This window comes from Poromitra crassiceps (genome assembly GCF_964638095.1).
Source record: "Poromitra crassiceps genome assembly, contig: HAP1_SCAFFOLD_287, whole genome shotgun sequence".
Lineage (NCBI taxonomy): Eukaryota > Metazoa > Chordata > Actinopteri > Beryciformes > Melamphaidae > Poromitra > Poromitra crassiceps.
The window spans coordinates 165,449-183,249 of NW_028152113.1; the positions used below are offsets into that span (position 1 = coordinate 165,449).

Consider the following 17,801-nt stretch of genomic DNA (forward strand, 5'->3'; position numbering starts at 1 on the left):
GGGGGAGAAGGAGTCGGTATTGGGTCTGCACACAGTGTTTTATTATGAAAATCTACCGGATTCTCGTGCAGTTGCTGTGTCTGACTTCCGGGCTGAACGATCTGCTCTGTGCAGCTTGACGCAGCTTCCAGGCGTCATCCGTGAAAAATAGAACTGCCGCGTATCTTTAGCGGAGCGGGGCGTCGAGCCGCTTCTGATGCGCGTTGTTGCGTGCCTGGTGGGATCACACACGTTGACTAAAATGCCCGCGAGCAGCTCCGACGAGCGCGTCGGAGCCGGAACGCGTACCTGACGTTCCTGGTGGGACTTCCCCATTAGCTGACCTGATACTACGGTTAGCTAGCTAACACGCTGATTATCTAAACACAAAATCAATTAGACATATCAATGGTAGAATGATCAGTTCCTAGTCAAAAACCACACAGATATTATGTATGAATATCTATTTAGTTCTATTGAAACGGGCCAAGTTGTACATTTAGAAACACAATCAGCTGTTCACAGTCGCTGTTGAACATAAGCAACCTCTGAAGAGTACGCCAGCGCTTTGGAGATGGTTGGGAAGCAGATTTGTCTCAGGCAAAATAAAAAGCTGCAGTAACGAGGGTCAAACTGACCTTGTCATGCTCAAAGAGCTTGAGAAGGAAGGTCGCCACCGTGGCAGTGATGCCTATGAAGAGGTTGATGACAATGAGGAAGACATAGGCAGTGCTGGGAACCTCGAACCAGAAGGAGGCAGGGTACATGATGGGAGTGATGGACCACCTGGAACAATCAGAGAGTCAAACTTGACTGGTATAGCACATTTCATATACTGTGCAGGGAAACTCATTGCACTTTACATCAAAACAGCAAACCACACACAAACACATCCGCCATGCAACTCTGTCATATGATGAAAATATACCCATGTCAAATCAAGAAAATATAGGACTTAATATTGTCAAGGACCTCATGATATGATTTGATATGATTGCATACACACAGTACTTGAATTATGTATATACAGTATATATTTTACTGACATTTCCAGTGATAATGATTTCGTATTTTTAATTCATGATTATGTGCATTATTGATATGGATCACAAAAAATGCTGATGCTGAGCAGTTGGTATTGCTTATCAGTTTACAGCAGGTGAAGATACCATGATAGGCCATTTCAATTTACATTCAAATATTAATTCGACCTATGTGAAATCGGGATTGGAGACAGGCGATTATGAATTATGCATTAGTGATCATAACTGTAATCAAGGGGACAGCCAGCGCCTCAGCCTTTTTTTCTAGGTCACGCGAGCGGGGAGAGATATTTTTCATCTTATTCATCGTTAATTACCATATAAATGAGGACAAGGGGGAGCGTGGCCTGCGGTGGCGTCAAATTCACACAAATCGGATGACTTTTGAGCATTTTCCTCTTGAGAAACTTCAAGGGGGAAGTAAAAAACAACGCTTTCTACTCTCTCTTTAGCTTAACCATATGAAACATTTTACTGTGGCATGAAAACCTCTAAACTCGCTTCACTTTTGGTTTTCACCTTCTGCGCAAATTCAAACTCCAACAGTCAAAAAACATGGCGGCGAGAAATACTATCGGTATCATAATTTCTTTCCACTGTATTAGAAGTAACGTACTGTTGCTCAGCCAAAGAGGAAGGAGGAATATTCTGTTGATTGTTTTATTCATGGGAACTGGAAGACTCAATCACATTAGCCATGTTCAGAATGGTTCACTCATTCACTCACTCACTATTCCACATGTAGTGTTTAGTGAACTATGGGGAACGATCAAAAATTAATAAATCATACTCTTCCGCGTAATAAAATAGTCCCTCCTGGCTTCCTGCACAACCGACCCAGTTGCTGGACGTAATGTCAGCTAGACAGGCTTGTTGACAAACAGCTAACCTTAGCTAGCTAACTTTGGCTAATGCTTGTGCTAATGTTAGGTACGAGGCTAGGTGGCTTTTTTCTGGAGATAACGTGTCCGTTAAGCACTGCTCAATCCACTCGTCCATAGATAAGCCACCCCGGAGGTCGAAGCTAACCTTAAATGTTTCTATTTCGATAGGCAGCTAGCGAATGTTGTTATCGCCATTAGCTAGCTTGCGGCTAGCTAGTTCAGCTGTTGCATACTGATGACGTCACTAGCAGGAGATGACAGTAAACACTAGCGCAAGGCACTCTGGGTATTATGGTGACACAGGTTGGCTTAGGAGCTCCCGTTTGCGAGGATAGCAGGCTAGCTAGCTACCATTTGTTTTCTCAGAGGCGGAGTGTTTTTCGGGGATGCGGCTCTAGCTGTGGTATACGATAAATATACCACAGCTGTGAACCAATCAGATTGTTTGATTTGAGAGAGCCGCTTTATAATTGCTGTTCACTAGAAATTGCAATGCATTGTGGGCATTTTATAGTGGACTATATAGTGAATGAAATTAACAGTTGAGAATTCGGACACTTGTAAAAAATGGCAAACAGGGCCACTATTTCTGTAATAGGGAATGGTATCAAACAGGGCTTTTGGATCAAAGGTCTGACTGTGTAAACTGCTTAACTTGATTAAGGCTTAATGAGATGGGCAATAACCAGGTTACTCTGTCCATGACAACATAGCCATTGCGAGTTAGCATCCACTAAATGGCTCAAATGTAAAATGTACAAACATAAGATGACTCACCCGTAGAGGAGGAAGAGGGAGAGGACTGCGGGGAAGTTTGTGGGGGAGGTGTAGGCCGGCAGGTCGAACACGAATAGAATGAGGACACAACACGTGGCGGGTACCAGGTAGTTCAGCTGGGGAGAGACCAGACGAGAGCGAGCACTCAGACTTGGAGAAACACTCAATTTTACTCATTATATCTCTTTCCCATTCAAAAATCGGGATAAGTCAATTGCCTCGCCTGTGCGTTTCTATGTCATGTAGTGTTTAGTCTAGAGCTGCCGAAAATAATCGATTCAGAGATGCATCGCGGTGCTTAATAGGACGATTCTGAATCGATTAACAAATATCAAAAATCGATTATTTAATTTTTTTTTTCTTTTTCTTTTTTTTTAATAATCAAATAAAATAGAATGTAAGTACATGCAGTTGTTTATTTTAATTATGGATCATAATACAATGCAATTCCAAATGCACTTTTATTGGAAAAGTAGCCACACTGAGAAAAAAGAAAGTGAGAAAAAATAAATCATGTATTGCGGAAAAAGTGATGCATCGATTTAAGATGCATCGCGATGCATCGGAGATGCATCGAATAATCGAATCGAATCGAATCGTAGACTTGTATAATCGAATCGTATCGAATCGTGAGATCAGTGAAGATGCACAGCTCTAGTTTAGTCCACGCTCATCTTCTGGAGTAAGGTGAAGGAATAGTTTCGTAGGCCTAATGTGGCCTGTGAGCATATTGTGTTCACTGTGATGACTGTTTCTATTTTGTGTAAATGTTTGTATTTTCGGATGTAATTTGATTGTGACTATGATGGAAGACTTTAGGACAGGATTTTGAAATACCATGTGTATTGGTGTTTAATGTATACTATGATTGTCATGGGTTTTTTTGCTACAGTTTTTAGATGGCTATGTTTTGTGTTACTGTTTGTCCTGTTTTTAAAACATCAGGGACCATGTTGGAAATAAGTGTTTACCGGTACTTTACACTTTTACATGCTATCCCTTTTATCTTTTATTGTCTCTATATCCATGAATAAAGTCAACCAATCAATCAATCAATGCCAAGAAGCCAAAGCCCTTCATTTTCTCCCTGAAATTTCCTTAATTACATAAACATAAATTATCGACTAAAAAATATCAGCTTTAATACTGTAAAGTAAGGTTAGCATTATGGGTTTGTAAGGTTTTACAAGGTTATTAATGAGTTATCGATGTTGTTGTCTCCTTAAATTAAATTATAAAGTAGGTTTTACATTAAATGATAAAGTAATGATGAGTCAAAAATGAAGTTGTGTTAAGTCGTGTTTAAGGTGGTTTTGATGTCTCCTGGTAAAAAGATGTGTTAACATCTGGTAACATGTCTCCTCCATTAATAACTCCGGGAAGTATTTTTAAGGGGATTTTGCATAAATTAAGAGGTGGATTAATGTAAATGTAAGGTTATTTTAAGCGATTAGTAGTTGTGTGGGATATCATCTCAGCTACCTCGATGTGAATCAAAAATGAATCAGTGGATGGCTTTGGGAAATTGGTTTAGGATAATTCAAATACAATCTGATATTTAGAGGGGATGACAAGAAACCTGCCATCTTCTCACAAACACACACACACACACACACACACACACACACACGTCCACATGAACGTCCTCCCTCACCATGTCCCACATGTAGTTAGCCAGCCAGTAGATCACGGGGTCACAGCCGCTGACAAACTGCAGGTGTTTGGCCTTGGTGGATTTCTCTGCAACCAGGAACACCACAAAGCTGGCTGGCACAAAGGACATGGCCACAATGATGAAGATAGCAATGACCACATCTGTCCCCTGGAGCCTGGATGTAGAGGAGCAGAGGAGATTGTGCTAATTAAAAAAGAGACTTGATTCTCACACTTCTTAAATGATTTAAACCCTGATGTAGTTTGATAGTGTTCAGCTATAGAGGAGTGATGTAGTTTGATAGTGTTCAGCTATAGAGGAGTGATGTAGTTTGATAGTGTTCAGCTATAGAGGAGTGATGTAGTTTGATAGTGTTCAGCTATAGAGGAGTGATGTAGTTTGATAGTGTTCAGCTATAGAGGAGTGATGTAGTTTGATAGTGTTCACCTAGAGAGGAGTGATGTAGTTTGATAGTGTTCAGCTATAGAGGAGTGATGTAGTTTGATAGTGTTCAGCTAGAGAGGAGTGATGTAGTTTGATAGTGTTCACCTAGAGAGGAGTGATGTAGTTTGATAGTGTTCAGCTATAGAGGAGTGATGTAGTTTGATAGTGTTCAGCTATAGAGGAGTGATGTAGTTTGATAGTGTTCAGCTATAGAGGAGTGATGTAGTTTGATAGTGTTTAGGCATAAAGGAGTGATGTAGTTTGATAGTGTTCAGCTATAGAGGAGTGATGTAGTTTGATAGTGTTCAGCTATAGAGGAGTGATGTAGTTTGATAGTGTTTAGGTATAAAGGAGTGATGTAGTTTGATAGTGTTCAGCTAGAGAGGAGTGATGTAGTTTGATAGTGTTCACCTAGAGAGGAGTGATGTAGTTTGATAGTGTTCAGCTAGAGAGGAGTGATGTAGTTTGATAGTGTTCAGCTAGAGAGGAGTGATGTAGTTTGATAGTGTTCAGCTATAGAGGAGTGATGTAGTTTGATAGTGTTTAGGTATAAAGGAGTGATGTAGTTTGATAGTGTTCAGCTAGAGAGGAGTGATGTAGTTTGATAGTGTTCAGCTAGAGAGGAGTGATGTAGTTTGATAGTGTTCAGCTATAGAGGAGTAGTGTAGTTTGATAGTGTTTAGGCATAAAGGAGTGATGTAGTTTGATAGTGTACAACCATAGAGGAGTGAAGTAGTTTGATAATGTAAAACCATAGAGGAGTGAAGTGTTTCCACCCTGAGTACCTGAGCTGAATTTTGCCTTGATGACCATGACGCCGTAGCAATAGTGCCGAGGTAAAAACCACCAAAGAAGAAAAAGAGAATAAAGTAAATGGTGCTGAGCAACTTACAGGTAGTCCAAAGAAAGGCTGGCGCTGGTCCGATTCATTGGGTGGTTTGTCCCTGCAAAACACAAATGTGCACACGCATGCACGCGCGCACACACACACACACACACACACACACACACACACACACACACAGACACACACACCTTTGTTTATGTCCATGTAATCAACAAACCAAAAACGCTCCCAAAAAACCAAGCGACGATTGTTTCCAACTTGTTATTCCAATGGGAAAGTTATTCCCAGTACTCAGCAGCCAGGCTGTATCTTATATTAGTAGCAGGCCTCTCTTGAGAATGAGACCCTGTGTCTCAATGAGATCGACCTGTTTTGGCTGAGACCCTCCCCGACTCCGCCCTCATCCAGCAGCTTTCCCCTACTGACCTGGTCAACAGGCTAACACCCTACCATCCTTCAAAAAAGACTTGCAATCTTTTTCTTCTTTTTATCTCTCCCATCTATTTTATTCCTATTATTCATTTTCATGAAAGTTGTTTCTTATCCTGTGAATGTAAAGCGTCTTTAAGCACTGTGAAAATCAATATATAAATAGAATCCATTATTATGATTATGATTATGATTGTTATTAATATCAAATAAAGGTTAAATTAAATACAAAATTACCGTATGCAGCAGGGTTGCCCTTGGATGCGGGCAGGTTGGCACGAAGGATAGCATTGTTGAGGACATTGAGATAGGTCGGCATGCTGTGGTAGCCTTTATTGTTATACAACACCTGGACACAAGGGGGAGTTCTGTCAGCAGTCGCTCTTCTTTGTGTAGTAATCCTCCTAGTCCATTGCAGACTGATTGTCTTACCTGAGCTGATCTGCGAACTGCTATCTTGCGAACCATGGGAGGTGTCTTCCTCCCAAAGGATGCTGGGATTGATTTCTGGATGTTCCCCACTGTTATACCGCCATACCTATTGACAAGAATGACAATCATCTCTACCTCTAAAATGAGAAAATAATGAATGAATGAAATAAGAACTAAGTCGATGCCAATGTGGGAAGAACATGAACGTGAAACTCTCCAAGTTGTCATAGTATGGTTTTCATGAATGCGCATACAGATGGTTATTAAAGTCGAGCTGAACCCAAAAATGACTTTTATTTTCTTTTAGTTGAAATACCTGGGTATGCAGTGCACCTATTTAATAATGTATGCAAAGAAAATCACAACAATCTAATTTCTTTAGTTTTTCACACTTTTTCACATCAAAAGTTCATTTTTCAAGATTTCATTGATAACAGTAATGTACAGTTTGCTGACGTCACCTAGTACTATCAAATTTCTACCCCATTTCAACCAATCATATCACGACATGCAGCTGTCAATCAAATCTTCATTTCAGGATAATTTTCTCTTCCAAATGAAGTAGAAAATGGCGCCTAGTGCCTGTCATCTGGCAGAATTCCTATCCCATAAACTAACTACTAACTTGGCCAAGAAACATGAACAAAAAACAAAAACTATAATCTCTAAGAATGCAAAGAAATGTAACTGGCTCGTTAAAACGCGCATTCCAGGGATATCGTATTTACAGCAGCGATAATGGCGCGCGCATCGGAGAGCTTGGTTGTCAGGGGTCGCACTTCGGAGATTCCAGGCCGACGGGCTGCACTCTCCGCTCGGCAACACGAAGGCAGCTGGCTGCCTGCGGCTCGCTGAGCTCCACTCAGCCACCAACCTCGCGTCACCAGGGTCTTCCCGAGGGGAGCGCCACAACACACTAAATCCCACTCGATTTGGAGGCGGAACACGCCAGGATTGGCCAAAGCCCAATCAAGTCCCCAGAATTGTCAAATAAAATAATCGACATGATACTATGACCCGCCTCTCAATCTGTCATCTTAGACAAACTATGTTTTCAGTCTGAAACGGACTCATATGCACGTGACGAACGGGTTCAGTTCGACTTTAAACTATATTGAAAACAGAGAGCAATATGTCTGTGTCTGAGTCTTCAGGAAGATCTACAATAATGTGTGGGGTTCCCCAAGGAAGGATCAATACTTGGGGCTTTGCTTTTTTTTATTTACATTAATGACCTTGCTGCTGCATCTGCTAAATGTATACTGCCTTTACTTTTTGCTGATGATACCATTTTAATTCTAACTTTGATTCTCTAATTTCAGAAGCAAACAAGGGAATGGGAAAAAATGCCAAATGGTTTGGTATCATCGGAAAAATATCTAGTTTGGTAAATCATTCATGTTGATTAACCCTTTATTACAGTTTAATTACCCATATCTATTGTATGGAAATATCATATGGGCAAGTACATACAGTATAATTATCTCCAGTCTTCACAGAATTCACATCATACAAAAAAAATGTTAGGTTGGCTACATCTTCGAACAGATTTGAACCATCAGCTGCACTTAAAAAAAAAATCTAAATCAACACATTCCAGGTATGCACTTTTGTCTATAAATATATATATATACCGTAAATTCTGCAGTATAAGACGCACCTGCAAAATTGCCTGTTTGTTACATATATAAGCCGCACCGGACTATAAGCCGCGGGTGTTTTAATGTTTTTTTTTTTTTTTTTTTTTTTTATTGTGTTTTAATGTTTAATTACCATATGTAAGGGTTCATGCACAGAGGGGATTGTCGGGAAAGAGATGGCTGTTTGAGGAAGCTCCCATTTATTAACATTTCAACAAAACAACATAACACAACACCACCTGTGTTTTTTTTTACAGTGCACACAGTGTCCGCGGTGTGGTGAAAAGAGGGCAAGAGAGGAAATTAAAACAGAAGTGGATTTATAGTTAGAAAGAGTGCTAAAAAAGAGAGATTTTTTTTTTTTTTTTTTTTTTTTTGGGAAAAAATCCATAGATAAGCCGCACCGGACTATAAGCCGCAGGGGCCAAAAAAGGCCAAAAAACGGGGAAAAAGCCGCGGCTTATAGTCCGGAATTTACGGTACTCACCTGTCTCTCCCTGCACCATGTACAGTAGGTTATACTTTCTAACATAATAATTCATATTCACATAATTCTAACATACATAATACAAGACATTCAGATCACCCCCCATATTGTCTCACTACCAATAACCAATTTTCAATACGCTACAGAGCCGCCATATTACGGAACACATACTGTATATCAATATTGCCAATCATCTCTCAACTCATTTAAATCCAAACTTACGACCTCTCTGATGAGTCACGCATGGCCCCCCTCATACATGACACATACACCTCACATTATCCTGTCACTTATTTTGATTGCTTTTTGTGTTTTTCCTTTTCTGTTCTTTTTTTACTGTTGATTTTCTTTTCTTTGTCTTATTTGTTTTCTTGTTTCCTTCTTGTTTCTGTTGTATTGTATGCTTTGCACACCTGGATTGTATTGTATTGTTATTATTTTGGTTTTCTGAGGGTAGAGACCCTGCACATTATTTTCCTGTTTGCATTTTTTTTTTCCGTTTCACTTTTTATTGTGTGGAAATAAATAAAACTAAAAACAAAATTACAAAAGTGTCTCTGCACCAATGTCACGGGAGACAAGTGGTGCGTAGTGATTAAAGTGACACGGTCCTACCTGTGCAGGCGCACTCTGTCCGACGTGAAGAGAAGATACTCGGAGACATTACGGCCCGTGATGTCCACCAGGATGTCCCCCGTCACCACCTTCATGAGGGGGGGCCGGCCGCCCACCCCGCTGGGGCAGGAGAAGCCCGTCCCCTGCATGGAGCAGGTACAGCGCACTGGCTCGTGGATGGACAGGGGGAGTGTCGGAGGAGACGTCACCGGCTCTGACCAGAAACAGAGCAGGTACGAGGAGTTATAGTTGCCTCTGACTCAAAATGAACAACATTATTTGTAGATTTTTACAAAATATGAGGTTGTGTGATTGTATGGGGGTTTATGCATGCCTGGCACAAATAGTAGCTGCCAATAATTCTAAGTAAAGTAAAGGTAAAGTCCCACAATGTGTGAAATTTGTTCTCCGCATTTGACCCATCCCCTGGCGTGCACCGCGCTCGGGAATCATATGGTGATCTAACCCTCCAATTCCAACCCTTAGATGCTGAGTGCCAAGCAGGGAGGCAAATGGGTCCCATTTTTATAGTCTTTGGTATGACTCGGCCAGGGATCAAACTCACGACCTCCCAGTCACAGGGCGGACACTCAGACCACAAGGCCACTGAGCTGGTCAATTCTAACAATCCATGCATTGTCTGGGAAGTTTACTAATCAAAGAAAACGACTAAATAGAGCTTCAAATACTTTCCTGTAATTGTGTACTCATTTCACTCAATATCATATGTGTCTTATGTGGCAGCAAGGAGTTGGCACTAGTTTTACAACTCGAATCAAGCTCAAAGTCTTGACATCTTCCTCTATATTGAGCTGGTCGACCATTCAAATCTGAACAGAGACCGGCAACCGCTTTTGAGATGAGGAACAACTACAAATACCGTTGGACAGTGGTGGCGCAACGGTTAAGAGAAGCGAGCTTGTGACGGGAAGGTCGTCGGTTCAAAACCCGGGACCGGCAGGATAAATTTGGGTGAGGAAAGTGAAAAGGCAGCGCTTGCCCCTCCCTCATTACCACCACTGAGCTGCCCTTGAGCAAGGCCCTTAACCCCAACCGCTCCAGTGGAGCTGATCAGTGGCCAGCAGATCAGACTGTGGTTGTACTGGTCAGCTTCCAGGTATGAATGTGTGTGTGAATGTGAACAGGGCGCTCCTGAAAAAGAGAGCAATGCTCTCAGTGAGACTCCCCCTGTATAAATAAAGGTTAAATTAAACAAAACAAAACAAGAAGTGTGGATAGAAAAAACATTCCGCCTCCATGTTCGATGTGGCTGTGTGTTGTAGTAGTGCGAGAATTCGGCAATTGGGCGGCACTAGACCCTGGGGTAGTGTGTGTTCCCCAAATCCAAGGAGTCGTCAAGTCCAAATCCAACTGATCGTTAAGTGTGTGTTCCCCAAATCCAACTGATCGTTAAGTGTGTTCCCCAAATCCAACTGATCGTTAAGTGTGTGTTCCCCAAATGCAACTGATCGTTAAGTGTGTTCCCCAAATCCAACTGATCGTTAAGTGTGTGTTCCCCAAATCCAACTGATCGTTAAGTGTGTGTTCCCCAAATCCAACTGATCGTTAAGTGTGTGTCCCCCAAATCCAACTGATCATCAAGTGTGTGTTCCCCAAATCCAACTGATCGTCAAGGTTCACTTTATTTGTCTCCCGTGGGAGCAATTAGTCTTGGAGTAAAATATTAAAATGCAGTACATTAACACATTCAGTGCCACAGCGCTTCAGTAAAATTGTCTGGAGCCTGTGCCAGGTTCACTTCCATTCAGTTGAAAACAGCTATATAATTTTTTCTATTAGGGGTATATTGACAGGACTGGACTCAAATGAAACATTGGACACTCCTGCTTCTCTCAAAGAAGAAATTTTGTTTCTAGACAGTTCCATTATGAAATGACAGCCTCTGCAGGAAGAGCACTTTCAAGGGTTTTCTGCTGTTTTTTTTTACTTTCCGAGATAAACACACTTTTATGTAAACAAAGGTCACAGAATGAATTCTGCTTCAAGTGTGATAAAATGCTATACCTAAATGAAAGGTTGGAATGTCTACTTTACCTTGGGGGAAAAAGTATGTAAAAAGAATGTTTCATTGATTTTTTACAAATATTTGAACACCGCTTAGTCCAACTTCAAGACGCTGCTTTTTATGGCATCAAGGTGTATGTTGCAGGCCATCTCTCCATAAAGAAACATGATATCAACTTTTTTTTTTGTGATGATGAAAGTACACTTCCTAAGCTTTCATTTGGTGTGTAACAATCAAATATTCCACCACAACATTTCATGCAGTGTATTCTTTTCTTCAAAAAAACCTTCAAAGTAGTTTCAAAATAAAACACATTTTTATGCATAGTATTTTCATAATAGCCCACAGAATGAATTCTGCTTGATAAAATGCTATTCCTAAATGAAAGGTTGGAATGTCTACTTTACCTTGGGGGAAAAAGTATGTAAAAAGAATGTTTCATTTATTTTTTACAAATATTTGAACACCGCTTAGTCCAACTTCAAGACGCTGCTTTTTATGGCATCAAGGTGTATGTTGCAGGCCATCTCTCCATAAAGAAACATGATATCAACTTTTTTTTTTTTGATGATGAAAGTACACTTACTAAGCTTTCATTTGGTGTGTAACAATCAAATATTCCACCACAACATTTCATGCAGTGTATTCTTTTCTTCAAAAAAACCTTCAAAGTAGTTTCCAACTAAAACACATTTTTATGCATAGTATTTTCATAATAGCCCACAGAATAAATTCTGCTTAGAGTTGAACAAAATGCAATACCTCAAACGAAAGGTTGGAAACTCAACTCAAGTCAATAACAACAAGTATGTGAAAAGAATCTTCCATTTATTTTCTACAAATATTTGATTCCAGCTTTTTTTTTTTTTTTTTTTCAAAAGAACCAACACATTTTATGAAAAAAAGGCATACACATGACTGATGCTATTACTGTGTTACAACTGCTACTATTCTTGTTACAGTAATGACACTGCTATTGGACGGCTTGACAACAGTCAGACAGCAGGCAGTTTGTGTTTGGAGGTAACGTTACTGTAGTCTTGAAGGACTGAATCCCGCTACAGCTTTCTCTCCAGTGTCTCTACTTTTCAACTGTCAAAGCAAATAAACATACTAAAGCTTGATGGACTGCCCACACACTCGTTGACACTAACTAAACTAAACACTGCATCACTGGCTGAAGCGGGGGTGGGGGGGTGGGGGGTCGGGGAAAGTATCACTGTGAGTGATACTCAAAGTAGCACGGGTAGAGGCAGAGAGGTACGTGGTCACAGCCAGGGCAAACGTACTTGGTCTCTTTTCGGAGTCCCTTGGCTGCGCAGTGCGCACATTTTCGATATATTGTTTTGGTGGCTGGGTCTGCCACTGGCAGTGGCACGTGCCCCGCGAAGTCCACATCCAGCCTCGCTGAAGCGGACCTTTTGCGTGGGTGGGCTGGTGCTCTTCCTGGAAGAGGAGGTTGGGGAGGGGCTGGAGGAGGAGGGGGATCTGCGGTCCAGGACTTGAGCACAGACAGGATGAAGTCTTTTAGGGTTCTGCAGCTGGTCGTTGGGTTGCGTGCCCTGTACACAATGAAAGCATTGCTCATTGCGATCTGCATCAGGTACATGACGAACTTAGAGCTCCATTTTGCAGTCTTCCTGATGAAGGGGTAATAGGAGATCTTCTGGTCCAGGCGATCCACACCACTCATGTACTGGTTGTACTCCACCACGCATGCTGGCTTCCTCTGGGGGACTCTCTCACTGTTTCCTTTTTGTCTCACCGCCACAGTTGTCATCTCATCCTGGTGGAACGTCGAAATCATCCGGACGATGCGTTTGTCTCGCCATGCCAGGACCATCACTGTGTCATTGTGACGAGCGCGGTGTTCACCTACTGCCAGGTCAGACGTGGTTACCTCGCGGATGGACGGCGGTTCTCCCCTGTTGACACGGAGTGTGCCAGCTGAGTGGATCTGGAGGCCGAGGAGAAGACGACACATTGACTCGCTGTTGTAGAAGTTGTCCATCCACAAGCGATATCCAAACCCCTCGAGGCCGGCAATCAGGAAGCGCACGGTGTCCTGCAGGGTACTGTGAGTTCCACAGTATGGCTTCATGGCGTAGCAGTAACCATTGGCTGAATCACACAGAATGTAACTCTTGATTCCGTACTTGGTGGGTTTGGCAGGATTGTATACACGGAAACGTAAACGTCCTCGAAAGTGCAGCATCCCTTCATCCACCGAGATGTTTTGTGACGGCTGGTACAGCTCCTTGAATTTGGAGAGGAGCAGATCAAGGACAAGACGAACCTTGTGGAGCCGGTCGCTGCCATCGACCTCCCGATTGTCGCTGAAGTGGAGAAACCGCCAAATGAGCTGGAACCTGTTGCGTGGCATTGTGCTCCCGAAGTATGGTGTTTCAAGCGCCAGATCAACAGACCAATACTCGGCCCAACTCGGCTTCTTGACGATGCCAGTAAGGAAAAGCAATCCCAGAAACCGCTTCAGCTCCACCAGGGTCAGCGGTTGCCAGGCGTTTACCCTGGAGTATGGCAGACGCAGCTCCTCTATGACAGCAATACACTGTTCCGCGTACTTGTTGGTCTGATCAACAATCAGCAACATGAGCTTGTCACAGAGGAACAGTTCCACAAAGTCGACAGGCTTGTCGGACTGCAGTGATGCTGCCGCACTGGGACCTGGCACTGCGGTGAATGGCAGCGTTTTGGGGCTCCAGTCAGCCATATCCCGCCAGCTCGGAGGATCCAGGGAGGGACGAGACTTGCCCGCTGAAAACAATGAAATAAAAGGTTTTTCTTCAGACAATTGTGATATGTAAACAAGCTGTCTTTTTGACAAAATCCAATAATCTTCTCACCTCTTTTGCTTGAAGATGCCGGCAGATGTTGCTCTTCTTCTTCCTCCTCCTCCTCCTCCTCCTCCTCCTCCTCCTCCTCCTCCGACTCTTCTGTATAGTAAAAGTGAGTTTATAAAAATATATTGACATTTCTTGAAGGAAAAAAAGTTTGTTTTCAATATCAGATGAATAATTGTAATTCTAAAATGGCCTTCATCTCACCATCACTGGAGCTCAAGCGCGCACGACGTGTGACGCTGGGGGGACGTGTGACGTCGTCGTCTTCTTCCTCCGAGCTGTGCTCCAACTCTGAAATTGAATATTTTACATGGTATTATTAGTATGCTAACTAATTGCAGGATCGTTATTCTTACCAAGCTTTGTGTTGACGAAAATAAATTGATGAATAATAAAAGGTGTGTGGGTGTGTTTATTTTATTTTTTACATTTCTACCTCCTATTTTTCTCCTGCTTCTTTTTATTATTAGACATTACATTACGGCATTTGGCAGACGCTTTTATTCAAATCGACTTACAATATCAGAACTTACAATATCACATTTTTGTCAACAATCGAGAAGTCATCTATGCATACAATCGTCTGGCATTTACAGCTTTAGTAGTAATAGTTTCCTGTAAAGGATCAATAAAGTAGGCTATCTATAGCCTATATGTAGGTTCTAACCTCTGGAAGCCGCCTCGTCCAAGAATGTTCACCTCTTAGGTCCAGGGCCAGGGGGCTGCCATTCCTCATCTCTGGCGTCATCAGGAGATGATGAAGCCGTCTCCTCGGGCTCATCCGTGTCTGTTTCAGGGAGATCTCTCTCCCGAACAGCACGGCTGAGAGCCTGTTGCAGTGTGAGCTGCCCAGGCCCTGGGAGCGGCCCACCACGCTTACGCCTGGCCTTGGGCATGACAGCTAATCTAACTAACGCTAGTCTAACTGTACACTAACGCTAATCTAAGACTAACGCTAGTCTAACGCTAGTCTAACACTAACGCTAGTCTAACAAAACAGACACACAAGACAGACAGACAGACAGAGACACACAGACAATTTTTTTTTGTTTTTTTGTTTTTTTTTACACAGATGCTATCTACCCTGACCTAACTAACGCTAAATGCTAACTGCTAAATCTAACACAGGCACACTCGCTAGCACACTCAGACACACCCGACACAACCCACCCACGCACGCACTCACCTCACACCAAGCACTCGAATTCACTCACTACACAATCTCACAAACTAATCTAAAATCGCTATGCTACTAAATTCTACTAAATGCTACTAAATGCTATAAATCTATTCTCTTCTTCTGCTACGGATACTGCTAATGCTACTGCTACTGACCAACCTACTCTACAAAGAGCCTCTGAGCGTCGCAAGGTTTTAACGTGGCTGCACTGCGCAGCTGCGATGTGATTTTTAAGGTGGCGCCGTGTGATCCCTTGAAGGGATTCATGCTCACTGGCTGGGTACGACCTTAAACAGAAGAATTATGGAATAATATGAATTATGATTTTAGGACGTCCACAGACGTCCTTGGCACTGAACGTTACTTTTTTTTAGGACGTCCACAGACGTCCTTGGCACTGAATGTGTTAAGTACATTAAAAAACACTGTATATGGTGACACGTGAAAAAACTTAGCAAGTTGAGATAGTCACAGTCATTTACACTCCTCACCTTTCGCATCATACAATAGTGCAGTGCAAAATACATGGTTATAGTGTAATAGATTACAAAGTGTGTCTCACATTACATTACCTGCAAGCAAACAAGCATGTTAAACTATACATGCAAGTAAGCAGGCAGATATTAGAGCATGTGAAGCTATCTCAGAGCCTCCTGTCTTTCTGTCTGACCTCTAGGGGGAGCCCATTGATCAGTTTAACTGATAGAGGGACAAATTAATGCTTGTATCTATTGTGGTTACATAAAGGCAAGCGCGTCATTTTGTGTAGGGTCGGTGGGGTCCGGACCCTACCAACATTTCAGGGTGTCCAATTGTCCCTACCAACTTTTAAGCAACCTTATTTGCATTATCTTTGGAGTGCAGTTATATAGGTCATTTAGATTGTCTTCCCATATTTTGCAAGGATAGAATTGACCCGACCATTATTGAGTGAAATTAGTTTGCAATATGTTCAAAGTTACATTTACCCCTGTTTTTCACAACGGAATGGGCCAGTCCACTTTTTTTCCCAAAACTCCTGTTTGATTGGCTCATTTGGCTGATGACCAAACAAACGCCCACCCACACACAGTTTTCCGGGTTATAGAAATCACGCGCAGCAGACAGACCCTCCTGTTAGCGACAAATCTGGAGACTTTTTCTGACATGGGATTAACATTACCAGCAAGCAGCAGTGACGCAGCAGTGCAGCAGTGCAAGCAGCAGCAACCAGGTAAGTCCCGCTAGCATCGATGCTAATTTAGCAAAGTACAGCGCGCAGCTGAAGCACATGGCTATAATATGGACGTTAACGTCCATATTAAGTAGCCATGTGCTTGCGCGATGACAACAGTGTATTGGCGATGTCAAATGGTGGCAATTGACATCTGACTGAAGATCGTGCAACTCTTAGGAGGAAGAAATGTAGGATGTATGATGTGTGGGATTCAGTGGCAATTTTTTCTTTCCAAACCGGCTGTTTGTGAAAGAACATGATTAGATGGCTAAACCTCCAGTTTGTGTTTGTTAGTTACAATTATGCTGACAGGAGAGCTGAGCAGGTGGTGACATGAAAGTTATTGAGAAAAGGAGAAGATACTGAATAATGACATCACAACAGTATAATCCTAATGTTGATTTAAAATGAGATATTCGTCTAAATATGGCTAAAAAAGGGATCATGTCTATGTTCCCCGGGTTCTATGTTCCCCGGGTTCTATATTCCCCGTTTTTCACTAACCCTAAACCTAACCTCCCCCAGACCCTAACCCAAAACCTAACCTCTCCCACCCCCCACGCCTAAACCTAACCTCCCCCAGACCCTAACCCAAAACCTAACCTCTCCCAGGGAACATAGCGGGGAACATAGGACCCTATTTGGGAAAAGCGGGGAACATAGGACCCGGGGAACATAGGGATGACCCCCTGATAGAGAATAAAATTCTATACATCCGCTAAATGTGATTATTTATAACAGCTTATCTACCAAATGAATTGAAGCCATGAGTCTAGGAAGATTTATCATAAAAGTATATTTAATACCATACATTCTCTGCAATATGTATATTGACAGAGGGCATGAATCTCAATGTACACATGTCTGATCGATGTACAGAGTCAAATATTCAGCAAATGGCCGACAGTCATTATGCTTTATACTGTAAAGGAAGAGGAGGAGGAAAAGGCCGAGAGGAGGGGGTGATGACTTGACTTGGAGCCTACAGGGCTGCCTGTCTGTATCAGTTTGTTATGGGACTTGATGCACTGTCCAAGGTTTCAGCAACTGGAGCAGTCCCTGCTATTCTATATGGGTGAAATGTCAGTGTGAGTCTATGTGTCAAATGGCATGGAACTTATAGCATAATTAGGCCTATAGCTTATTGATTAATGTGTCAGATGTCATGTTAACTTATATTTTTCTCCAACACCCCCTAAAAAAGGTAAAACAAAAACCTCAAATTTTTTTCGGCGGGGCGCCACCGAAACACCCTCCCCTCATGCCGTCCTCGACCCTACCAACTTT

General features: G+C 42.2%; 1 protein-coding gene across 1 annotated transcript in view; it reads right to left on the bottom strand.

The window, feature by feature from the left end:
• LOC310770982 (ATP-binding cassette sub-family A member 2-like) overlaps window positions 1–17,801 on the bottom strand; it is a gene marked incomplete at both ends in the record, with an annotated part of 103,944 nt that overhangs the window by 23,074 nt on the left and 63,069 nt on the right. The window contains 7 exons of the mRNA XM_083663676.1: window positions 618–765; window positions 2,684–2,799; window positions 4,338–4,512; window positions 5,674–5,725; window positions 6,295–6,406; window positions 6,490–6,595; window positions 9,232–9,445. Of these exons, the coding sequence (XP_083519802.1) occupies window positions 618–765; window positions 2,684–2,799; window positions 4,338–4,512; window positions 5,674–5,725; window positions 6,295–6,406; window positions 6,490–6,595; window positions 9,232–9,445 (923 nt within the window). The remainder of the gene's footprint in view (window positions 1–617; window positions 766–2,683; window positions 2,800–4,337; window positions 4,513–5,673; window positions 5,726–6,294; window positions 6,407–6,489; window positions 6,596–9,231; window positions 9,446–17,801) is intronic.